This window comes from Ceratotherium simum, chromosome 15 (assembly GCF_057802395.1).
Source record: "Ceratotherium simum simum isolate JZ-2026a chromosome 15, ASM5780239v1, whole genome shotgun sequence".
Classification (NCBI taxonomy): Eukaryota; Metazoa; Chordata; class Mammalia; order Perissodactyla; family Rhinocerotidae; genus Ceratotherium; species Ceratotherium simum.
This window is the reverse complement of record NC_141914.1, coordinates 22,275,583-22,303,482: the sequence shown is the minus strand read 5'-3', so window position 1 is coordinate 22,303,482 and position 27,900 is coordinate 22,275,583. Positions and strand designations below refer to the sequence as shown.

Below are 27,900 nucleotides of genomic sequence, written 5' to 3'. Positions count from 1 at the left end.
AGAGAGCCAAGAATACTCAATGGGGAAAAGTTAGTCTCTTCAATAAATGGTGCTGGAAAAACTGGAGAGCCACATGCAAAAGAATAAAACTGGACCACTATCTTACACCACACACAAAAATTAACTCAAAATTGATTAAAGGCTTGAACATAAGACCTGAAGCCATAAACCTCCTAGAAAAAAACATAGGCAATAAGCTCCTGGACATCAGTCTTAGTGATGATTTATGGATTTGACACTAAAAGCAAAAATAAGCAAGTGAGACTACATCAACCTAAAAATCTTCTGTACAGCAAAGGAAACCATCAACAAAATGAAAAGGCAACCTACTGAATACTAAAAAATATTTACAAACCATCTATCTGATAAGGGGTTAATATCCAAAATATATAAAGAACTCATACAATGCAATAGCAAGAAAACAAACAATCCAGTTAAAAGATGGGTTGTAATTAGTATTTGGGTGGTGAACATGATGTAATCTATGCAGAAATAGAAGTATAATGATGTACACCTGAAATTTATACAATGTTATAAACCAATGTTGCCGCAATAAACAAAAAAATAAAAATAATAAAAATAAATAAAAATAAAAAAATAATAATAATAAATGGGCAGAGGATCTCAATAGACATCTTCCCAAAGAAGACACACAGATGGCCAAAAGGTACATGAAAAGATGCTCAACATCACTAGTCATTAAGGAAATACAAATCAAAATCACAATGAGATATCACCTCACACCTGTTAGAATGGCTATTATCAAGAAGACAAGAAATAACAAGGGTTGCTGAGGATGTGGAAAAAAGGGAACCCTTGTGCACTGTTGGTGGGAATGTAATTTGGTAGAGCCATTATGGAAAACAGTGTGGAGGTTCCTCAAAAAATTAAAAATAGAACTATCATATGATCCAGAAACTCCACTTCTGGGAATATATCCAAAGAAAACAAAAACACTAATTCAAAAAGATACCTGCACCCCCATGTTCATTGCAGCATTACTTACACAATAGCCCAGATATGGAAACAACCTAAGTGTCTATTAATGAACAAATGGATAAAGACAATGTGGTATATAACACAATGGAATATTATTCAGCCATAAAAAGAAGGAAATCTTGCCATTTGTGACAAAATGGACGGACACTGAAGGCATTATGCTAAGTGTAATAAGTCAGACAGAGAAAGACAAATACTGTATGCTATCACTTACATGTGGAATCAAAAAAAAAAAACAACAAATAAACAAAAACACCGAAATGATAGATACAGAGAACAGACTGGTGGTTGCTGGAGATGGGGGGGGGGGGGGGGCAAAACTGGTGAAGGTGGTCAAAAGGTACAAACTTCCAGTTATAAGATAAATAAGACCTGGGGCTGGCCCCATAGCTTAGCGGTTAAGTGCGCGCTCCGCTACTGAGGGCCCGGGTTCAGATCCCAGGCCCGCACTGACCCACTGCTTGTTGGGCCATGCTGTGGCAGCATCCCACATAAAGTGGAGAAAGATGGGCACGAAGGTTAGCTCAGGGCCAGTCTTCCTCAGCAAAAAGAGGAAGATTGGCATGGATGTTAGCTCAGGGCTGATCTTCCTCACCAAAAGAGAGAGAAAGAAATTAGAAAGAGCGAGCAAAACAAGCTCAAAGAAAAGTAAAGGAAAGAAATAATAAAGATAAGTCACTTTGAAACTAATATAACATTGTATGCCAATTATATCTCAATAAAAAAAGATATCAGAAAAAAATTGAAACCAAGACAATGAAAAATCAATTAAACAAAATGCTGGTTCTTCCAAAAAATCAATAAAATTTATAAACCACTAGTAAGACTGACTATGAACTACCAAAATTCAACTAAGATAAAATAGAAAAGCAAAGTAGTCCTATAACTATTAAATAAATAGAATTTGTAATATGAAATCTCTCATAAAATAATCTCCAGGCCCAAGTACTTTCAATAGAGAATTCTATCAAACATTGAAAGAATTAACAGCAATATTACACAATCTCTTAGGAAAGCAGAAGAAGCAACACCTGTCAATTCTTTTTATGCAGCCAATATTACCCCAATACCAAAACCAAACAAAGACTATGCCAATAAAAAATTAACTCAAAATGGGACCTGTACTTAAATATAAAATGTAGAACTACAAAATTTTTAGGAAAAAAATAATAATTAAGATCCAGGGTTAGGCAAAGAGTTCTAAGAGATGATACTAAAAGCACAATCAATAAAGGAAAAACTGATAAACTGGACTCTGAAAGATCCTGTTAAGATGGTGAAAAGACAAGGTAAAGACTGGAAAAAAAAATTTACAAACCATATATCTAACAAAGAACTATTATCTAGAACATATAAAAATACCACAACAAGGTATCACTACAAAATTATCATAATGGCTAAAATAAAAAAATAACAGAAAATGCTGGAAAGGATGTGGAGATATAGGATTACTCATACACTGCTGGTGGGAATTTAAAATATTACAACCTCTCTGGAAAATAGTCTGGCATCTTCTTATAAAAATAAACATGCAACTACCACATGACCCCCTAACTGCACTCCTCGGCATGTATACCAGAGAAATGAATACTTATGTTCACACAGAAACACAAATGTTCATAGTTGCTTTAATTATAAAAAATTATAAAAACTGGGAACCCAGATGTCCTTCGATAAGTGAATGGTTAAACAAACTGTGGTACATCCATACCATGAAATATCACTCAACAATAAAAAAAAGTGAACTACTGATACATACAACAATTTGGATGAATCTTCAGAGAATTATGCTGAGTGAAAAAAGCCAATCCCAAAAGGTTACATACTGTATGATTCCATTTATATAATAGTCTTAAAGTGGCAAAATTACTGAAATAAAGAACAAATTAGTGATTGTCAGGAGTCAAGGATGGGGGTAGGGAAATTGGACAGACAGGGTGTGGCTATAAAAGGGCAACATGAAAAATCCTTGTGGTAATAGAAATGCTCTGTACCTTGAATGTATCAATGTCAATATCCTGGTTGTAATATTACACTGCAGTTTTATAAGATGTTACTATTGGAGGAAATTGGGTGAAGAGTACATGGAATTTCTCTGTATTATTTGTTCTTACCACAATTAAATCTACAACGATCTCAAAATAAAAAGTTTAATGTAAAAAATGGGATGACAAAGCAGATTTGGGAAGGAAATTTACATCACTACAGGCATGTAATAGAAAAGAAGAAAATTCTCAAATCAATGACCTCAGTTTCCACCTTAAGAAACTAGAATAAGAAGATCAAATTAAACCCAAAGTTAAGCAAAAAAAGGAAATAAAAAAGATCAAAGCAGAAATCAATGAAATATAATATAGGAAAACAATACAGAAAAGCAATAAAACCAAAAGTTGGTTCTTTTGAAAGTCAATACAATTGATAAGCTTCTTGCCAGACCGATCAGGAAAAAAGAGAAGATACAAATTACCAGTATCAGGAATTAAAGAAGGGACATCAATACTTCTCTCACATACATTAAAAATATGCCAATAAATTTGACAATGTGAGTTTTCACAATTGTTACTCATTTTTTAAGGAAAAATAAACTTAATTTGATCATTAATATTTCACTTACCTGAATATTTAAGGAAATATAATTGGTATTAATATAGCAAATAATGAACCAAAAATTAAGGATACATTCGAATAGCACCTGTTCTCGTCCCAATAGCCAAGATTTTCTGAACTGGATCAAAGGCTAATGTTGTGGGCTGATAAGGAAAACCATGCCGAACTGTCTGAAAGAGAACAAACAGTAAAAACAGTCACAAGAGAAATAAAAATTAAAATTACAAGATACCACTATCCAACCACCAGAATTACTAAAATATTTTTGTTATTTAAAAAAAAAAAAACTACTACAAAATGTTGTTAGTAGGAGTATTAAATGACACAACCACTTTGGAAAAATGTCTTGCAGTTTCTTATAGAACTAAACATATACCTGTCCTATGACCTAGAAATTCCACTCCTACGTATATATTCAAGAAAATGAAGAGTCCACATAATTTGGATCAGTATGCCCCTAATAGCTTTATATATAACAACCTAGAAACAGCCCAAGTGTCCAAAAACAAGAGAATTAAAAAACAAAACTGTGGTATACTCATACAATAGAGTACTAGTCAACAATTAAAAAAGAAAACCAGACAGATGCAACAACATGGATGATTCTCAAAAACGTTACGCTAAGTAAGAGGAGCAATATACAAGAGTGCATATAGTATAATCACATTTATATTAAATTCTGAGCAAGCAAAACCAACCCATGGTGAAAAAAAATCACAATGGTGGTTAACTTGAGGAGAACTGACTGGGAAGGGGTATGAAAAAATTTTATTGAGTGAAGGTAATATTCCACATTTTGATAGAGGTTTAGGTTACACAAGTGTAAACATTAGTCAAAACTCATCAAATGGTACAATAAAATTTGTGATTTCTCTGTATGTAAATTGTACCTCAAGAAAAAAAAACAAGAAAAAAAGCATTATAAACAAATACTGAACTCTAGTTCATGACATGCATACTGAAGTTTTAACAGGTGAAGTGTATTGACACTTCCAACTTATTGCAAAATACATCCAAAAAAGTAATATGTATAGATGGGTAGATAGACATACAATAAAGTAAATACAGCAAAATGATAACTGTCAAACCTAGATGCTGAGTATGTGTGTATGGGTGTATATACACACCCATACATACATACATGAGTGTTCACAGTATAATTCTTTCAACTCTTCTGTATGTTTGAAAGCTTTTATAATAACATAATGGAAAAAAAAAGAAAAGAAAAATATTAAAAGCTCATAATATCATAAAGGATATAAGACTAACATGTGAAAAAGGAATATGCAATATTAGGAATTAATTTCAACATGAAATGTGCTATAACTTTTCAAAGAAATAGAGAACCCACATGTATAAGAAAAAAGAGACCTTCATCTTGTTTAGCCAGCTATTTAGTGCTCCAAGAACTATTTATTAATGGAAATATTTTTATAACAAAATATTGTACTTGTAAATAGTCAAAGATGAAATGAAAGATAAACTACAGTACGTAGTTCATCTAAAACTCTTATTTCCCAGAAAAAAACTCTAAGTTCATTGCATAACCTTCTTTTTTTCTTTTAAAGCATATATGAACATATATGCATATGCGTATTACATAATATATAACCAGATCTGCAATCTGTTTTTTTACTCAACAGTATATCATGGAAATATTACCACAAAAAAAAATGTGTAAATGTACTTCAACCTATTTAAAGGTTGAAGAGCTTATTATAGTATGAATGTACCATGATGTCGTTAACCAACCAACTACTGTTCTATAGTCTCCAGAGAATTCTCAACTAAGTTGGTAAAAAAACACCCAGATAAAAACATTTTCTAGTTATGATTCTTAACTGAGGTTTTTCCCTCTTGACTCTGAACTGTTTTCTTTATTCAGACTTATAAACATAACACTGTCAAGAAGGAGATATTCATAATCTTCCTGTAGAGCAATGTGGATAACAAAAATCAGAATATACTTAACTCTCCAAAAAAATAAAAGAAGTGGGAACATTTCCCAACTCATTCTATGAGGCCAGTATTACCCTGACACTAGAAACAGACAAAGACATCACAAGAAAAGAAAACTGAAAACGACTAATTCTTATTGATATAGGTGCAAAAATCCTCAATACAGGGGCAAACTAGCAAACTAATTTCAGAAACATATAAAAAGGATATATACCATGAGTTGGTGGATTTACCCCAATTATGCAAGGTTGGCTTAACAGAAAAAAATTATTTAATGTAATATACCACATCAATAAAATATAGGGCAAAAATCACATGATTATCTCAATAGATGCAGAAAAATTGTTTTAGAAAATCCAACACTCATTCATCTTAAAAAGCACTCAACAAATGAAACTGTAGAGAACTTCCTCAATCTGATAAATGGCATGTACAAAAAACCTACAGCTAACATCATACTAATTAGTGAAAGAATGAATGTTTTCACTCTAAAATCAGGAATGAGACAAGTATGTCTGCTTTTGCCACTTCTATGTCCTATCCAGGGCAATTAGGCAAGAAAAATAAATAAAAGACATCCAGATTAGAAAAGAAGACCTAAAACTATTTGCAGATGGCACGATATACAAGCCTAAGAAATACAATGAAAAATTATTAGAACTAATAAAGGAGTTAAGCAAGGTTGCAAAATTAATGTACAAACATCAATAATATTTCTATGTACTAGCAATGCACTATTCAAAAATCAAGTTAAGACAATAATTTCATTTATAGTACCATCCAAAGGAACAAAACATTCAGGAATAAAAAGAACAAAAGAAGTGCAAAACTTATATGCTAAAAACTACAAAACATTGTTGAAAAAATTTTTAAAAGAACTAAGTAAAACGAAAGACATCCCATAGCCATAGATTAAAAGATTTAATGTCATTTGTTAAAATGACAACACTCCCCAAATTGATCTACAGAATCAATGCAATCCCCATCAAAATCCCAGCTGGCTTTTTTGCATAAATCGACAAACTGATCCTACGATTCATATGACCCTAAGTCAAGGGACTCAGAACACCAAAATGATCTTGATAAAGAAGAACAAATTTGGAGGACTCACATTTTCCATTTTCAAAACTTATACAAATCTACAGTAATCAAGACAGTGAGGTACCGGTGTAAGGACAGCCACAAAGATCAATGGAACAGAACTGAGATTCTGGAAATAAATCCTCACATTTTCAGTCAACTGATTTTTGACAACACTGCCAAGACAATTCAATGAGGAAAGAATAGTCTTTCAACAAACGGTGCTGTAAAAACTGGATATCACATACAAGAGAATTAAGTTGGACCCTTTATTTATACTGTATACAAAAATTAGCTCAAAATGGATTGTAGACCTAACTGTAAGAGCCAAAACTATAAAACTCTTAGGAAAAAACATATGCTTAAATCTCAGTGACTTAGGATTAGGCAATGGTTTCTTAAATATGACATCAAAAGCACAAGTAACAAAATTAAAAATACATAAATTGAACTTTGTGAGAATTAAAAACTGTGCTGTAAAGGATACCATCAAGAAAGTAAAAAGACAACCCATAGCATGGAAGAAAATATTTGCAAATCATATATCTGATAAAGAACTTATATCCAGAATACATAAAGAACTCTTACGACTCAACAATAAAAAGACAATCAATGTAAAAATGGGCAAAGGGTCTTAATAGACATTTATCCAAAGAATATATACAAATGACCAATAAACATATGATGAGATGCTCAACATCATTAGCCATTAGGGAACTGCAAATCATATCCACAATAAGATACAACTGCACATCCACTAGGATGGCTACAATAAAAAAGACAGATATTGGGCAGGCCCCGTGGCTTAGCGGTTAAGTGCGTGCGCTCCGCTGCTGGCAGCCCGGGTTCGGATCCTGGGCGCGCACCGACGCACCACTTGTCCAGCAATGCTGAGGCCGCGTCCCACATACAGCAACTAGAAGGATGTGCAACTATGACATACAACTATCTACTGGGGCTTTGGGGGGAAAATAAATTAATTAATTAAATTAAAAAGAAAAAGAAAAAAATACTTAAAAAAAAAAAAGATAGATATTAACACACGTTGACAAAGATGTGGAGAAATTGGAGCCCTAATACATTGCTGGTGGAAATGTAAAATCATGAAGTCTTATTGGGAAATAGCTTGGCAGTTCCTCAAAATGTAAAATATAGACCCAGTGATTCTGCTCCTGGGTATATAACCAAGAGAAAAGAAAAAGAAATCCATACAAAACTTTTATACAAATGTTCAAAGCAGCATTATTCATAATAGCCAAAAAGCAGAAACGACTCAAATATCCATCAACTGATGAATGGATAAATGAAATGTGGTATATCCATACCATGGAATATTATTCATCAATAAAACAGAATGAGGGGCCAGCCCGGTGGCGCGTGCACGCGCTCTGCTGCGGCAGCCCGGGGTTCGCTGGTTTGGATCCCAGGCGCACACCGACGCACTGCTTGTCAAGCCATGCTGTGGCGGTGTCCCATATAAAGTGGAGGAAGATGGGCATGGATGTTAGCCCAGGGCCAGTCTTCCTCAGCAAAAAAAGAGGAGGATTGGCAGATGTTAGCTCAGGGCTGATCTTTCTCACAAAAAAATAAATAAATAAAACATAATGAAGTACTGACATGCTACAACAGGATGTACCTTGAAAACGTTACACTAACTGAAAGAAGCCAGTCACATATTATGTGATTCCATTTATATGGAATGTACAGACTAGGAAAATATTTAGAGAAATAAATTATATTACTGGTTGCCTAGGGATAGGGGATGGGGCTCTGGGTAATGGGAATTGATTGCTAATGGGATAGGTTGCTTTTGGGGGTGATGAAATGTTCTGAAATTGATTATGGTGGTTGTTCACAACTCTGTAAATATACCAAAAACCACTGAAATGTACATTTTAAATGGGTGAATTGTATGGTAGGTAAATTATACCTTATTTTGAAAGAAAAAAATATTGTTCCCCTCAAGAATATCAAATGTTCTGCTATTGCATCATCAGACAAAAGTATGCGATAAGAAGTGAGGATGAGTTGGAGTACCTGGCTGATTTCAAAAGAATCAAGGCTACCAACTGGAATGACAGATGTAGTAAAAAAAGGAAGCAAGAGAAAAATATGGGGGAACAGAGTCTGAAGACTACTACGTCAAGGTAAAAAAATTCTCAATTTTAGACAGTCAGAAAGGGTTATTGAAATACTATAGTTTATGCTCAGTTGATGAAGTAAGATGGTGGCAGCAAAGCTAATCACCAACAAATAAAATTAGGTTCTTAATTTTTCTTAACATTATTTTGCTTCTCTTGTTTTCTTCTGTTTTACTCTCTATATTAGTCTGCTCAGGCTGCTATAACAAAATACCATAGACTGGGTGGCTTAAACAAGACATTTATTTCTCACACTTCTAGATCCTGGAAGTCAAGATCAAATTACTGGCCAACTCAGTTCATAGTGAGAGCCCTCTTCCTGGCTTGCAGATGGCCACCTTCTCACTGTGTCCTCACATGATGGGGAGAGAACGCTCTCTCTGTCTTCCTCTTCTTGTAAAGGCACTAATGCCATCACGAAGGGCATCACCTTTACAACCTCATCTAACTCTAATTAACTCCCAAAGGCCCCATCTCCAAATACCATCACATTGGGGGTTGGGCATTTCAACATGAATTTTGGGGGGACACAGTTCAGTCCATAGCACTCTCCCTTCAAAATATTGCAGGGGATGAGGTAAGGTGGCCAACTGTATCAACAGTTTCATAAATCTCTCCAGATATTTGAAGCAAAGAAAGATATAACAGAGAATTGGTTACAAATATGTGGAAGACTTGGTTATATTACCATAGGTTAAGGAAGGTGCTACCACCTCTGAGATGAAAGACACAAACCTGTACTCATTGCTGACACTGAAAGAGGCACTACCAAAAGCAAAAGAACTTTTCTTTCTTCATATCTTTTAATCTGGTACAAGTGCCTCCCATTGGCACAATGTAACCAGAACCCAGCTGGCAAGGAATTCTGAACATTTTAGTTTTAGTTTAGTTCTAATTTTAATTTTCTCAGTATATAGAAAACACAGAAAGCCCAGCGTGGAACTGAAAGCAATACACTAAGACAAAGCAGTATTTATATTAGGCCTGGTTGACTAGGCTTAATACTATCATAATATTTCAAAACAGCCTCAAAACTACCTGTGAGAGAAACTGCCTATTGCTCCACAATATCTTCTTTTCCCCTTTTTCTCTAGTAATAAAATTTTGAGTTCTGTACGTAGCAATCCAGTTCACACTATATTTCCCAGCCTCCACTGCAGGCTACCCTAGATTCTGAACAAAGGAATGAGAGCAGAAATTATATAAACCCTTTAAAGTGAAGGCAAATACTACTTATTTTTCTCACTTTCCTACTGATTGGAAAATGGATACAATGGCAGGAGTTGGAACAGCCATCTTAGAACATGAGATGGAAGCCATATTTTCAAGATAGCAGAGAAACAAGATAGAAAGACTTTGCTGGGTTCTAGACACCACAGAGCCATTGAATCAGTCCTGGGTTGCTTAAGCTTGGACAGATTTCATGAAAGAGAAATAAATTTTGACATTTTTTAATCCACAGTTATTATGGCCTGTTACAATCCTAACTGGCATCCTAATATCCACCTCAACCATTCATTCCTAAAAAGAAGTAAATATTTATTAGAACACCAAGTTAATTTATGAGAAATGTTCCCCAGTATTGATCATTAGTCTGAAAAATGAAAGAAATAAATATGGCTTTTGATTCTACGCTACTAGGACTCCAGCTTGCTACCACATTGGTAGTTCATGCCTGTTATTTATCACATCCAATATAGTACTGATATGCCAAAGCTATCATTTCTATAATCTGAGCATATAACACCTGGAATCACACACTAGGCTTCACCTAATAACATGAATGTAATGATTGAAAACTACCAGATATAGAAAAAAAAACACATAGATTACAGAAGATAGAATATTACAGTTAGGCAATAAACTTATTTTATTTAAAAATTCTTCTAGATAGAAGATTTGCCTGTAAATATTTATGATTATATAATACATGCTTTTTCTGCTATTAAGTTCACTTGCCTGGTTTGGTCAACAAATGTTATTCTCTGAGGAAAGGGCTGAGTTGGGTAATCATTCCTGATCTTGAATCCAGAAATTGGAAATTAATTGTAGTCTCAAAATTTGTTCAGTAAGTCAAAAAGTCAAATAACTTGAGATGAAATATCTGGGCTATTCCCCTGTAGAAAAGGACATTCACAGGACACAATATATTCTGGTAAGCAAAAACCAACTATTACTGTAACTGTGGAGCAACTCCTATTGATAAATTCTCTCAATTTCAATGATATTTGTTTCCAATAACAGCCAGATTACTTAAGAACTTTGAGCTTTTTAGGCCTATGTGTATATCCACAACTCTTCCCTGAATTTGATGTCATCTTGGATCATTGAAAGTATTGCTGAATAATTGCCAGCTCCCTCAAATGAAGGAAAAGACTAAGAGGACTATGACAGGCATATGACACCACGGAGTGGCATAACGGTAACAAAAATAAGAAGTTTCTATGAAACCCCATCACACTGTGACAAAAAGGTAAAATTGACCTATATGTACAAGTCTGGCAAAGTACCTGCTCACACAAATGCCACTGGCAATTGAAATTTTGGTGCCAATTTCACAGAGTTTTAAATTTCCTGAAAGAATGAGAAAACTATTATGTTCAAAGATCTAAAAGGCAGTTGATATTAAAATTAAAGAAGAATAAAGCACTACTACACCACCATTTTACAAGATATTTGGAAGTAGATATAATAGAAATGGAATGTTTGTTTATTAACATTAATATTTTGAAATTTTACATCCTTTTTTCCTCTCATTTTAGTTATATTTTTATCACACTCAATCATGCACATAGTTTAACAAGTCAGGTAATTCCATAGGACATATTATGAAAATTAGAAGTCATCCGTCCCTTTCCCTTTCCCAGTTCCTACTTCCCAGACGCAACTACTTTTCAATCTTTTTGCTATTTATTTTGGTATTTACCTAATGTGTCTCAAAATAACATTTTTATATTGCTACTTACTGACTTTTCAAAAAAAGATTCTCTCTTTTACACCCACCCCCTCATTACACATACAAGCACCCCTGCCATATCCCCATCCTCCCAACAAATCATAACAGTCAGTGTTTTTGGAGGAGGTCATTGAGAGGACATAACAGCTGATTAACCCATGAGCTGGACCTGGGCAGTCAGAGGCACCTCACCCCCCCACCCCCGTCCTTGTAATGCGTGCTCCTCTTGCCTTCCCCAAGCTGCCCAAGGACATAGCTTTGAGATAGTAATGTGGTGTTGATATCATCTGGACAGTATACATGACTGACCCCTGTTAAAACCTCTATATAAACTTTAAGATTCCGGTGGTTGGGTGTGGAGATCTACTCCTCTTGTGGCCACCCAAGAGAAGCCTCATATGTAAGTTCCCTTGCTTATTAAACCTGCCACCTACCTATCTGGAGTGGTATGCCTCTTTCTTTGGTCTCCCCCTACCTTCCATGTACAGGGCCATTTGGGAACGAACAACTGGTGAGCCAGCCAGGAGACCAAAGAAATGGGCCTTGGGAAAGAGGCATCCACGGGGGAAATTCTGAGTTGGCCATCAACCTCTATATGGGGAGGAGTGGCTTCTCTGTTAGATGCTTGTAGACCACTGCATGAGTACCAGGATGCCCTGAAAACACCAGCTGGTCTAATGTGCTTGTTTGAGGAACTGCACATGGTGCACCTGGCAAAGAAGAAAAATGAATGGCTGCTGCAGTGAGCTGTCCTCTACTGTGAGCAGTTTGGCTGGCCACTGATGCCCAACTAGAGGCTGAAGTTCGAGTTAGAAAGTTGGAAGAAGAGCTGCGGTTAGAGAAGGCTGTGCAATCATCCACCACTCTGCTAGCTTCAGGGCTGGCAGACAAGGTGAGAGAACAGGATAATAAGTTAGAGACCATAGCATGCCATTTTGCAAAGCTAGGAGGGCATAAGTTGCCATGGATTAAGGTCCAAGCACTTGTGACAAAGCTTGTTTGGGACACTAAGAGGTGGAATCCCTGGGAAAGTGAGGAGAGTGAAGAGGAGGGTGTTGTGATAATTGACAGTGAAATGGACAAAACACCCCATGCTGTCCAACCCCTAATACAAAGGAAAGCAAAAACAAAGCAACAAACCCCAGCCAGCAGGGCAGCCCCCAGTTCAGGAAACATTCATAATGAGAGAATATATTCCTACTGAGCTTATTGATATAGTTGCCAAGTTCCAGCAAAACGCCAGGGAAAGTATCCAGGCATGGTTCGTGCGGCTACGGCATATGGGAGGTGATAGCATTTCTCTGACTGGGCAGGAGGAGGAGAAAATGAGCAACGTCACCACACAGCCTGCCCTCTGGCAGTCCCTGCATGGCACTGGGGGGTTCAAGGACTCACTCCCTTATAGATCGGATTATTCTATCCTGCAGGAAGGCTTGGCCCAACAAGGGGAACGTCCCTGGGCATATGGGACCCTGGAAATCTATAGAGGAGGTACAGCAAATTCTTAGGGAGTTGGCAATGAGACAGGTAATCTATGCCCCTGCCTTTGACAGCCCTGATCAGGCCACATTCACTGCAGGAATGAAAGCTATGGAGTCTCTGTGTCTGTCTATATGTTTATGTATATCTATGAATATATGTTATGTATATGTGATATTTTTCTACTTCCGCAGAGTGTTGTCAAAATTAATTTGTAAAAAAGCTCTTTAATTGGCTTAAAGAAAGATAAGCTTTAATATCAATAGTGTACTTATGTAATACTGAAACTTATTTTTCTTTCATCCACTAAAAGACAAAGTTTTCTTGTACTATTGGTCTATTCTTGATGAGATTGTGAAAGGTTTTTCTTTACCTTTTAAGTAATCTGCTGGGAAAACAAAGATTCTATGTTTTATCAAAATAATTTCCTATGCTTCATGTTGTCTTTATCAGGTCTTTCATCACTTAAGAAAACTGAGTTTTCTCTATTAAAAGAGCTAAATTTGGGGGCCAGCCTGGTGTAGAGTTAAGCTTGTGTGTTCCACTTCAGTGGCCCAGGTTCACGGGTTTGGATCCTGGGCACAAATCTACACCACTCATCAAGCCATGCTGTGGCAGTGACCCACATTCAAAATAGAGGAAGATGGGCACAGATGTTGCTCAGGGCCACTCTTTCTCAAGCAAAAAGAGGAAGGTTGGCAACAGGTGTTAGCTCAGAGCCAATCTTCCTCACCAAAAAAAAAAAAAAGAGCTAAGTTTTGTTTTGGTTTTTTTTTTTTTTTTTTTTTTACAAACATAGAACTTGCTGCATTTGCCTTTGAAGTCTTTATTCATCACTTTGGTTAAATGGATAACTAAGTACTGTTTCACAGTGACCTTTGATCCTATTTAATCAAGTTTTTTAAACTTTTTGGTATTTTTGACAAGCTTCCCCAAAATCAAATTCTAAATGAAGTCTTGTTGACCTTGAACTAACTTCAGGATTTTCCAGAGGCCCTTAAAATATTTCAAAAGATGTGTTCTCTCTCCTGATAAAAGAAGGATATTAAACTAATTAGGCTTATTTGATATGTTAAATTACATGGGGAGCATTGTCAAATAAGAAGTGATGCTAAACTTTCTTTAGGTTATCTTGTATAAATATATGTGATTAATAAAAGTCCTTTATCTTCCAGGAGATTCATGGAAAGACTCTGAGAAGTACAGGTTTCTGACAACTAAGATCAATCTGCCTTCACATGGGAGGGGCAATAATGAAAATTTTAAGTGCTTCCCCAAGGCTATCTGCAGAGCCCCACAATATGTCATGGGATGATGACCCTGTTCTCCTTCCCCATATCAGCAAAATAGGCCCATTACATTGACCATATAATGTTAACATGTGAAGACTTGCCTCTGCTGCAAGACACTCTGCACGTTTTGCTGGAACATCTTTGAGGAAAAGGATAGAGGTACCCATAAGAGGAATCCACAGAAAATTCAAAGCCCAGGCACTGCTGTACAGTTTTTGGGAGTTGTTTGGTCAGGTAAGATGCACATTGTCCCAGAAGCTGTGATTGACAAGGTACAAACCTATCTAACCCCTAAGGACGTGAAAGAGGTGTAAGCCTCTGTAGGAATTTGGGGGCTCTGGAGGACTTGCATTCTCCACCTGGCACAGTGCCTCCATCCCTTATTTGTTGTTGTTAGTACCATCAAGTCGATTCCAACTCCTAGCAACCATGTGTACAGCAGAGCAGAACCCTGTCCAATCTTTGTGTGCCTTTCTCTCACCTTCCGACGCTATATCAGACAATGCTCCATTGCTATTCATAGGGTTTTCACAGCCAATTCTTTCTCAAGTAGGTGGCCAGGTTCTTCTTCCCAGTCTGTCTTAGTCTGGAAGCTCCACTGAAGCCTGTCCACCATGGATGACCCTGCTGGTATTTGAAATACCGGTGGCAGAATTTCAGCATCACAGCAATGCACAGCAATCACTGTATGACAACCAACAGACAGGTGGTGTGTTTCCCTGACCGGGAAACAAACCCAGGCTATGGCAGAGCACTGAACCTTAACCACTAGACCACCAAGGCTGGCTCCATCCTTTATACCACCTGGTAAAGAATGGGTACCTGCGGGACTCAGGATCTGAGCAGCAAGCTGCCTTTGAGAAAGTAAAAATACTAGCGAAGAGATTAAAGCTCTGGGCATGTCCCAAGCAGGGCTACCTTTTGAGTTAGATGTGTCTGTGACTCTGGAAGGTATGGTTTGGGCACTGTGGTGGAGACAACAGAAGGAGAGCGTACCTCTAGGATTTTGGTCCCAGTTCTGATAGGAGGCAGAAACATGATATACCCCCATAGAGCAACACCTCCTAGCAGTGTCCACAGCGCTCCTCCAGGTAGAGCCTCTCACGAAGGAACAGCATATTTCAGTAAGAACTTCCCTTCTATCAAGAGGTGGTAAGAATATGTTCCATTGACCCACCTCTGCCATGGCTCAAACTCCCACTTTGACTAAACGGTATGCCTATTTGCAACAGAGGAGCACTCTGTCCACCAGTCCACTGTCTCTAGAAATACAGGTGCTACTATGCCCTGTAGAATATGTAGATCCTCTAGATGCCCCAACCCCTATTCCTCTGGTGGCCCCTGCAGCCTGTAGAAAGGGAGTGGGGGAAATTCCTGCTGATGCCCGATATACAAATGGATCTAGTCAAGGCAATCTGTCCACATGGACTACTGTCATTATTCAGCCTATCACTGACACTATCTGGATGGAAACAGGAACAAATCATAGCAGCCAGTGAGCTGAACTCAGAGCAGTTTGGCTGGTGATCACTCATGAGCCCTGGCTGTTAATTCTTTGCACTGACAGTTGAGCTGTTCTAAAGGGATTAACCCTATGGCCTGGACAATGGGAAGCTGAGGATCGGCTGATCATGAATAAGTCTTTGTGGGGTCAGGATATGTGGAAAGACATTTGGGTCCACCTGTGAGAGCCTCAGGCAGTCCTCATTGTTTTCCACATCTGGCTCATAAGGCACTGACACTCCCTGGCAATCAGGAAGCTGATGCCCTAGCCCAAGTATGAGCCTTAGCAACTGACTCTTCAGTAGCTACAGCAGATTGGGAGCCTAGAAAGAGCAGCCACCAGAATGCCCATGTCAGATGGTGTATTGCCAAGGATGTCTGAGTGCCCCTGAAATACAGTGACTTGGTTAATGCAGTAACTAGCATGTCCTGTGTGTTCTAAACAACACCCAGGACGACTACCAAAGGAGTCTGGGGCCATCCACTAGAGTTACCAACCCATGAGGGATTGGCAAATTGATTATATTGGCCCTCTCCCTGAGAGTGAGGGTTCTAAATATGCCTTGGTTTGTGTGGAAACCAAATCTGGCTTAACCCAAGCTTTCTCCTGTCACCATGCAAACCAGGCTGCCACCATTAGGGGATTAGAAAAGCTGAGTACCACGTATGGCTACCCTTGTTGAATAGATGGTGATCAGGGATCACATTTCAAAGGTCACGATGTGCAAGACTGGGCAAAAGAACATGACATTGAATGGAAGTTCTACCTCCCCTATAATGCACAGGCAGCAGGGTCGGTAGGAAGGAAAAATAGAATATTAAAGTAGCAGACTAACAGGTAAAATCACCTTGGCCAGGTAGATTAATGTACTATCCCAGGCTTTAATACATTTGAACGATCAACTAGTAAGGCCTGTTGCCCCATATGCCAGTCTGGGGACCTTTGCTGAGACACCCAACCAAGGAAGGGAAGTTACAGGAAACAGCCACTGCCTTGACTCTCACCATGGATCAATGTGGTAAGCTGCTGAGAAGACCAAGTCCCATCACGCCTAGGAAAGGCATTATCCACTGGAATTTGCAATGGGACCTCCCACCAGGATGGGTGAGTTACTTTGCACCCCTGGATGAGAGAAAATGACTCAGTCTCCACTGAGATCCTGTTGTCCTGCTGCAAGCCAGACCTTTTGAAATGAACTATGCCTGGAATGGAGTTGAAAGAGGGGAGAAGGTAGGGGTCTTGGTCTGGCATATCCTGCCCCAACTCCATCTCCTCATGCCTAATAGTGTTGCCTTCCCTGGCCAACATGTGTGGTATGCACAATCACATCAAGTTGCTAAGGCTGCCAACCTCCCTCTCCTCAAGGCCAGGTGGGCATATTCTGTTTTCCACTGGTACGATCATTTGGCTACAGTCTTTGTCCCATCCATTGGCCTGGAGGACATTAGAGCACACATAGAAGCCCTTAGTAAATTCACCCAGCAAGCCTTAAATGATAGCCAGCTAAGCCTGTCTTTATCGAACATTGAAATGTCTCTAATGAGAAAAGCTATCCTCCAAAATAGGATGGCTTGGACATTATCGCTGCCTTACAAGGGAGCACCTGTGTAATTATCCAAACAGAATGTTGCGTGTTGTATCATACCTGATAAGTCTGCTAATGTATCATCTTTATTAAATCACATGAAGGCACAAGTGAATGCCCTGAGTGATTCGACTCCCAGCCCAGAGGGCTTAATAAATCAGTGGTTCAGATCATGGAGTTCTTGGTGGAAAAAATTGTCACTGATTTTTGGAATCATTGTCTTAATCTGTGTTTTCTCTTGCATGTGCCTGTACTGTTGCTGTGGCATCTGCCTCCAATGCAGCCAGATAGCTGCCAAATGAGCCACCTCCATGCTAGTGAAAGCCCTTGCTGGCCACTCAAAGTATGCTGTGGACGAGGGGGGCATATGAAGATTGTAAGAGCCAGTCACAAGGGTGGAATGTTGGCGGAGATTCTCGAGCGGACATGACCCCCGGTTGACTCTAGAGCTTGACCTGGGCAATCAGAGGCACCTCACTCCCTCCTCTGTCCTTGGAATATGCACTACCATTTGCCTTCCCCAAGCTAGAAGCTTCCCAAGGACACAGCCTTGAGATAGTAATGTGGCACTGAGACCATCTGGACAGTATATACGACTGAGCCCATTTAAGGACTCTATATAAACTTTAAGATTCTGGCAGGCGGATATGGAGATCTACCGTCTTGCAGTGCCCAAACAAGCCTCCTTTGTAAGTTCCCTTGCTTATTAAACCTGCCACCTATCAATCCGGCATGGTCTGCCTCTTTTTTTGGTCTCTCTCTGCTCTCCATGTACAGGGCCAGTGAGAACTAAGTGTTAACACTCTATTATTACTAGTCTCTTATTTTGCTTCACAAATGTTTTTGTTCCCTGAGGTTACTTTTTTTCAAGTTTCATTTGCTTAGTTTTTATGGGCTTGTCACTAATCCAACCCCAAACTCATCCCTCACTTACCCAAATCATCTTTTAATATGTTCAACACATCAAGTGTATATATATATTCAGAGAGAGGAAGGAGAGAGAGACGGGTCGGGGGGGGAGAGAAAGAGAGAGAAAGGGAGGGACTATTTATATAAAATTCACACAATTTCTAGTGACAAAAAAGCAAATCATTTGTTGCCTGGGTCCAGGGGCAGAAAGAGGGATGGGCTGCTGCAAACAGCCACAGGTGATGAAAATGTTCCCTATTTTGATTGTGTTAGTGATTTCACAGGAAATTCATCACACAATACAGTATATATAATTTCAGATTATTTTAAGCACTATAAATCTTATGAGTATAGTTACAAAATACTAAATAAGATACTAGTAATCCACTCCAGTAATGTATCCTAACAATGATAAACCATAAGCAAATAAAGTTTATTCCAGAAATGTAAGTATAGATATTAAATATATATACCTCATATTCCATTTGTTACTAACATATTTCACCCTTTTCCTTTCCTTAACTTAAATTTGAAGTTTTCCAGGCCTCAGCCTTGAAACTAGGGGCACTTCTAACTGCTTACAAAATAAATTTTGGCAAGATACAGATACAGAAAAGCAAATAATATTCTTCATCATATAAAAGTCTTTGCAAATGTTATTTCCAAAAAGGAGTCTAATAAGACAGCTGTACTTTATAGATTGCTACTACCTCTTGTGAATGTAATCTTTAATCTCTAAGGAGTCTGTAATTCTGAGTGGTTGTTTTACTTAATAATGTGTTCCCATGATAGTAATATTTAAATTGACATAGCATTTTCAGAAAAATATAAATACATGTGAGTTTTCTTTATAAAGCCAGAAGAAAATCATTGGTACTTTTTCTTTTTCTCTAATATGCATGGAAGAGAAAATAAAATCTAAAGGTATTTCTCTGTTAGATTTAGACAAAGGTTTGACTGCCTAATCTCATTTAAACCAATACAAAGACAGCTCAATATCAAGATATGTATTGATAATCATTAAATCAACAAATTAAAAGATAAAACCTCATGATTATATGAAAAGGTTCTGGAAAGGCATTTGATAACATTCAGCAGTCAATTCAAGTAAACACCTTATGTAAAATATGATTAGAGGAAAACTACTTAAAGATGATAAATATTAACAATAACAAAAATAACAACAAACATGATACTAAACAGCAAAAAGCTATAATCATTCCCATTAAAATTAGGAAGAAAACATACATGTTCATTATTCCAATTATTATTCAGCTTTCTTTTATAGATTCAAGCTAATTCAGTAAGACAAGAAATTGAAATAATACATATAAATACAGGAAAGTAAGAAACAAAATAGATTACTAAAATTTTTTAGAAATAAAAGAATGTGGTAAGTCGTCTAGATACAAGGTGATAAACAAAAATCAGTAACTTTCCTCTGCACTAGCAATAACGAATTATAATAAAATTGGGGGGAAATCCCCATCTCGATTTTCAGTTGTTAATTTGAAGTCTGTCAAATTTGTTAAAAGTCTACAACAAATGTTGTATTCAGTAGCACTGAATAAAATATTTTCTAATATGTAAGATATTTAGAGAGAAAATATTTTCCACTAGACTGGAATTTAATCTGATTAATAGCAGGATTATACTCATATATCTCAATGTTTATTTAGTACTACAGAAGTTACAAAACAACTGTTAGAATTCCATTAGAAATAAAGAGCTGACGTAATTAGTTTGTGTTGTAGCTGTGACAACAAAATCCCATCAGAATTTAGTATTCAAGAAGCAATTATTTGTTTATATACCTCAAAAACTTTTTCATTATTGTTTTGTGATTCAAGCTGCTAAAAGCATCTCTTTTCAAAGTATCTACAAAAACCGAATAGTGGAAAAATTATTTATACATAATGATAAACAAATGAGGTCCTAATTATTAGCATTTTTCAAAAATAAAATATTCACCTACTTATCTCTCAAATTCCAGGTCAAGGCTTCACTCCTACATGAAATATGTGCTAAAATTCTAAGCCAACACCACAGTTTAGCACTTACTTAAAATTACTGAAGAATGATTATCGCCCTTTGGTCTCCCCAGATAAGTTCTAAGTTCCTTTGTGAGCAGGGACTATGCCTTTAATTTGTCCCCTTCACTTAGCTCAGTGCTATGATTAAATAGTTGGGTTTTTCAAAGTTCAACAATATGATTAACACATATAAGCAATATCTCCTTCAAAACTATTCTCTTATATTTTTAAGAAAGATGAATAATTGTAATCAAATATTTTTGAAGTATTGAATATTTGAAGTATTGAAATAAAATCTTTATCTAGAATAATTTTAAATCAATATATAATTATCTCTATATTTGGAGCTGTTGTCTCAACTTTTCATAGCAAAGAAAGCACATTTGAGATTTTTTTTGAAAATTTAATAGCTATCATTCTCACCCTCTTCCCTCTGAGCACCTTTGTGATTATTGTAACCTTATGCAATTGAATTATACAACGCTCAGGTGTTAAAACAAAACAAGCATCCACATTTGGATGATATTTTTAATATATACAGTTATTTAATTGAAAATATGTTATAGATACTAATGTATCACTAAATCTAATATAAACGGTTATTCTTTACTACCTAATTGTGTTTATTCCTGTCATATTTTATTACAAACCATTTGAGGTCAGAGATTCTGTTGTTTCAAGCTCAAGAGGCTCACAGGAACTCAAAGAACTACTGACTTTTATCACAACAGTTTAAAACATACAGTGAGTAACTTTGATTCTATAGTTCATACTGTTAATGTTACAAAAAAATCTAACTCATAATTGAGAGAATGCATGTAAATAAGATTGTATAAATTGAGCATACTATATAAACACAAGTTTATAGTACTTAACAGAAAACTGTCGTTTCAAAATATGAGGGAATCAAGTTCAAATTAAATGCATTTACCTTTCTAATATTTTCTCATTATCTTTCATACTATCACCTTCTCTCATAGTATTCTGTGGGTATGTTAACACACACCTTCAAAAAACACACCAAATAATATATGAACAGGCCCAATTCTCCCTACTGAAAAATATAGAGACATACATACAAATATGTACTGACAGCAGTAATATGAATACTAGCACACTAATAACATGAACTAACCATAGGTATACCCTAGAGGGTATCCAATTCGATCATCTTTATTATGTAATAAAGGACACAGAACTGAAGGATAGAACAGTCTCCAGTGTGGCCAGATTGTTCTCTCCAAAGTACTTCCATTGTTATTTTTTCCTCCACCCCTAGGACTCATTTTCATCTTCTTGGGTGATTTTATCTTATGGCTTACATGTTTTCTCTCTACTCTAAGCTCTATTAACAGCCTTATGTCTTCAATATCCTTGCCTAAATCTATCATACACCTTGACTACATCATTCTGCCCTCTCTTTCAACTCAACTGACCATCACCAATTAATACAATCAGCCTCAAATGAACACAGCCTCATCATCGTACACTTCTAGATCTCTTTCAAGAAGTCAAATGTGGCATTCTGTCTATTCACTCACAATATCTTTTCCTGTCATCACTTCCATTCCATCTTTCCTACTATCCTAGTACTTCCATTTAAACCCTCCTACTTATCCAAAACCTTTATTTTCTTTCTGGCTACACAAGCCTCTATTCACAGCTTATTTAACACCTCAACACATTTCAACTTAATTCTGTATCATGCTTGAAAGAAATATGTACATTTTTATTGAATCTATTTTATGTGTCTATATAGATATCAAACAAATTTCTGTGAACTTAAAGATCTTTCCTCATAGATATATAATAAAAATAGAAATTAGTAATCATAGAAAAATAATTTGGCTCTGGAGTAAGATAAAAATCACTTTATGGGCCAGCACCAGCGGCCTAGTGGTTAAGTTCGGTGCACTATGCTTCGGCAGCCCGGGGTTCATTTCCCAGGCGCGGACCTCCACCACTCATCTGTCAGTGGCTATGCTGTGGTGGCGGCTCACATACAAAAAGTGGAAGATTGGCAGTGGATATTAGTTCAGGGCGAATATTCCTCAGCAAAAAATAAAGTAAGTAAATAAATAAAAATCACTTTAAAAGAAAAGAAAATGAAAATCTTGTAGAGCAAAATTATAGACAGGATGATGGGGAAGAATATTGCCCTAGGAATCAGGAGATCTAGCTCAGGTCCCAGCTCTGTCATGGACTATCTACCCTGGACACATTACTTAAGCTCTCAGTTTCTTCCTCTATAAGATAATGAGAATGAACAAAATTATTTTAAGATCCTTTACAATTCCATACTGTACTCTTAGTAGAAATACTAGCACTAGAAACCATGGTAGACTTAGGGACACATGACAGAAAGATAGGTAATTCTGTATTTCTCACTAAGAATGTATTCCTTAAAAGAAACAAACAATGAGCTTATATTTAGTGTTCTGTTCCCTGATTCAAAAGGACTAATTATCTAACTAGTTATGGTGTTAGACTATTAAAGATGATTTGCTGTTTAAAAGGACTAATTATCTAACTAGTTATGGTGTTAGACTATTAAAGATGATTTGCTGTTTATTTAGTTTGATTCCCTCGTGAGCTACACACTTGCATTTCAAACAGTCCGCTGAGATATCTGGTACTATTGTTATGTCTATAAGTATAAATAGCCTTTAAGTATTTGGGGCCACCTCTCTTCTTCAATGGCACCTCCTTAAATCTCCAATATTAGAGAGGGTGGGCATTTTGAGCATCCATTATAAATAAAAATAAGATCTAAATTTACAATCTACTTGCAGAAACAACAGCATTTTGCTCCCTACCAAAGAAGTAATGCAGAACTGATATCTTTCTTTCCTCAGCCTATTTACTGTCAGTAGCAAAGAACTTGAAAATGACAGTTTCCTCTAGCTACATTAGAAATAAACAATGAAGACTGCATGCACACAATCATTGCCCCCAAGGCTGCTGTCACCACCATTTGTTTACTACACATAATGTACAGTGGAAAACACTTTACATGGATTATCTCATTTAATCTTCATTTATTTCTATAGCCCTATGAGGTATGTGGTATCATTACAGATGAAGAAATTGAGGCCTAGTAAGGTTAACCAACTTGTCCAAGGTCACTAAGCTGGTGAATACACAGGTTGATTGATAGCTTTGGAAATGAGAGCTATGTCGCCTTTCAGTACTCTAATCTTGTCCCAGGATGAAAGAATGTAACCTCCTTATTTGCACAACAGGAATTTAAAACCAGAGCCAGAAATGGCTTTCAAAGTGTCAGCTTGGGGTAGAATCAAGATCAGCCATTGAATTAAAACAACCACAAAGACAACAACCAAACACTTCTGCTCCCAACTTTACTAAGTAGTGTAAATAAGATCAACTGATCCTTATGCCTCATGCTTCAATCAACAAAATAGTAAGAATGTATCAAAAAAGGAGGAGCAGTGATCATTTCTGATCTTTGAGTGGTAGGGTATGAAAAAAAGGGCAATAAAGATGAGCAAAATGCTGTTTTACCTCCTACTTCCCAAGGCCATTTTAGAATAAGCTTTGCCATGTTAGGTTAAAAAGAAACTGATCCATGCAACCCTTTAAATTTGCAAGGCTTTGTAACTCAAGGTATTTGTAAAAATCTAAAGCGTTAGTTTATTAATTTTCCTGCAATGTGTAAAAACAGTTCATTTTGCAAATATATGGCAGAAAAAAACAAGAGCACGGGTGATGGCAAAGTATAGTGGTTCAGAGTACAGTAAAAAATGGACACAAGAACTCAAAAACTTATGATTAAGAAGGGGAGAACAAGGTCTATGCTCAGAGAGGAAAAGAAAAGGCTGGCAAAGGTTACTAAAGGAAAACAAATTAGAGGCTAGTGACCCTGCGCACTGTCAGGGCCACCTCCACCTTAAGCTACTGCTGGTAATAGGCCTCAACTACAGCCAGCACAGTCCATAAGGTAACAACTGAGAAGGAGGTAGATACTTGAGAAGGCAAAATGTGAGCTGTTTATTCTGACTCTAAGAGTTCTATTCACCAAAGCAGAATTTCAGGAGAAATGTAAATATTTTCTGGCCCCATTCACCCCCAAAATTTCCATTATTTTACTCTGCCCAAGACGCAATTCTCCGAAGGACAACAAATTTTTTTATACCACAGCAACAAAAACTCAAAAAACAAATACCTGGGAAAGACAACACTTAGACAGACATTTTATAAAATAATACATTGACTAAATACCTTTTCACAATGAGATTATCATAATGAGTAGCAGTGCTTTTATTCCTAGAGAAGGGAGAGGTATCAATATAAGAGGAGGGAAAAAGTTAAGAAAGAAAAGACTGGAAGCTGAAGACCAACCTCATCTACTGAAACAGAAGCTATGAATGGAGGTCTTTTTCATATTGGAAAACACTAATCCCAAAGGTAATACTTAAATATTTATAATCCCTAATCCCTGAGGTAGCAGAAAGCTATAGAAATAGTAACCTCAAGAAAGTCTTTGGTATATAGATCTTTCACTTCCTTGGTTAAATTTATTCCTAAGTATTTTATCTTTTTGTTGCTATCATAAATGAAATTGTTTTCTTCATGTCTTTTTCGAATAATTTGTTGTTAGTGTATAGAAAAGAAACTGATTTTTGTATCCTGCAACTTTACTGAATTTATTTTTTAGTTTTAACAGTTTTTTAGTAGAGTCTTCCAGGTTTTCTATATATAAGATCATGTCATCTGAAAACAGAGACAATTTTACTCCTCCCTTTCCAACTTGGATGCCTTTTATTTCTTTCTTTTTTTCTGCCTAATTGCTCTGGCTAAGACTTCCAGTACCATGTTGAACAGGAGTTGTGCGAGTGGGCACCCTTGTCTTGTTATAATCTTAGAGGAAAAGTGTTCAGCTTTTCACTATTATGTTAGCTGTGGGTCTGTCATATATGGCTTTTATGTTGAGGTACATTCCTTCTATACCTCATTTTTTGAGAGTTTTTATCAAGAAAGGATATTGAATTTTGTCAAATGCTTTTTTCTGCATCTATTGAAATGATCATATGATTTTTATCCTGTATTTTGTTAATGTGATGTATCACTTTCATGGCTTTGTGCATATTGACCATCCTCGCATCCCACGGATAAATCTGACTTCATCAGGGTGTATAAACCTTTTAAGGTGCTGTTGAATTCAGTTTACTACTATTTTGTTGAGGATTTTTGCATATATGCTCATCAGGGATATTGGCTTATAATTTTCTTAAAACATTGATGAAAGAAATCAAAGAAGACACAAATAAATGGAAAGATATCCTGTGTTCATGGATTGGAAGAATTAATATTGCTAAAATGTCCATTCTACACAAATCAACAGATTCAAGGCAATCTCCATCAAAATTCCCATGGCATTTTTCACAGAAACAGAAAAAACAATCCTAAAATTCACATGGAACCACAAAAGACCCCAAAGAGCCAAAGCAATCTTGAGCAAGAAGAACAAAGCTGTAGCCATTACACTTCATGACTTCAAACTGTATTACAAAGCTGTAGCCATCAAAACAGTATGGTACTGGCATAAAAACAGACACATCGACCAATGAAACAGAATAGAGAGCACAGAAATAAATCCATGCATATACAACTAATTTTTGACAAAGAAGCCAAGAATATTCAATGAGGAAAGAATAGTCTCTCCAATAAACGGTATTGATAAAACTGGACAGCCACATGCAAAAGAATGAAATTGGACTCTTACCTTAGACCATACACAAAAATCAACTCGAAATAGGTTAAAGACTTAAACATAAAACCTGAAACCATAAAACTCTTAGAAGAAAACATACATGAAAAGCTCCTTGACATCGGTCTTGACAACGATTTTTTTTTCTTTTTTTTTTTTTTTTGAAATAGACACCAGAAGCACAGGCACCAAAAGCAAAGATAAACAAATGGGATGACATCAAACTAAAAAGCTTCTGTACTGCAAAGGAAACCATCAGCAAAATGAAAAGGCAATCTATGGAATGTGAGAAAATATTTGTGAACATCTATCTGATAAGGGGTTAATATTCAAAATATATAAGGAACTCATAAAACTCAATAGCCAAAAAACAAATAACCCTGCTATAAAATGGGCAAAAGACCTGAAGGGACATTTTTTTCCAAAGAAGACATACAAATGGCCAACAGGTATATGAAAAGATGCTCAATATCACTAGTCATCAGGGCAATGAAAATCAAAACCTCAATGAGGTATTACTTCATACCTGTTAGGTTGGCTATCATCAAAATGTCAAAAGATAAGTGTTGGTGAGTATGTGGAAAAAAAGGAACACTTGTACACTGTTGGTGGGAATGTAAATTGGTACAGCCATTATGGGAAACAGTATGGAGGTTCCTCAAGAAAATAAAAATAGAACTACCATATGACCCAGGAATCCCACTTCTGGGTATATATCAAACGAACGAAAATCAATATTTCAAAGAGTTATATGTATTCCCATGTTCATTGCAGCATTATTCAAAGTAGCCAAGATACAGAAACAATCTAAGTGTCCATCAATGGATGAATGCATAAAGAAAATATGGTGTACACACACACACACACACAAAATGGAATATTCTTTAGGCTTTGAAAAGAAGGAAATCTTGCCATTTGTGACAACATGAATGAAACTGGAGGAGTTTATGCTAAGTGAAATAAGCCAGACACAGAAAGATAAATATCACACGATCTCACTTATATGTAGAATCTAAAAAAAAGTTGAATTCATAGAAACACAGAATAGAATGGTGGTTACCAGAGGCTGGAGGGTAGGGGGAAAGGAGAGATTAATTAAAGGGTACAAAGTTTCAGTTATAGGACGAATAAGTTCCAGAGACCTAATGTACAGCATGGTGAGTATAGTTAATGATAATATATTGTATACTTGAAATTTTCTAAGAGAGTAGATCTCAAGAGTTCTCACCACACACACACACACACACACACACACACGCACACACCTATTAATCAATTTCACTAAAAGATCTGGATTCAGGATAAATATACTTATTCACAGTAGCAACAACTCTGTGATAACAGGAATCAGGAATCATGACGAGAAATACACAGGATAAAAAAGACCAATATAAAAGATCTGAACAAATGGAGAAAGAGATCAGATACCTGCATGGATAGGAAAATTATTAAGGTACTTATTTCTCAAATTAATTTACAGATTTAATACAATTTTTTAAATCAAAATCTCAATGCATTTTATGGGTGCTAGAGGAGATATATTTGGAGATTATTAAGTTCAACAAGAAATATAGACACTTTGGAAAAGTACAATAAGAAAAAACTAGGTCTTAATAATAAATAAATAA

The 27,900-nt window shown here is 36.4% G+C and overlaps 1 protein-coding gene across 2 annotated transcripts in view; it reads right to left on the bottom strand.

Annotated features, from left to right (window-relative positions):
* Positions 1–27,900, bottom strand: part of STXBP5L (syntaxin binding protein 5L) — a 338,252-nt gene that overhangs the window by 281,397 nt on the left and 28,955 nt on the right. For both annotated transcript variants that reach the window (XM_087439668.1, XM_087439669.1), the window contains exon 2: positions 3,679–3,776. In XM_087439668.1, the coding sequence (XP_087295794.1) occupies positions 3,679–3,776 (98 nt within the window). The remainder of the gene's footprint in view (positions 1–3,678; positions 3,777–27,900) is intronic.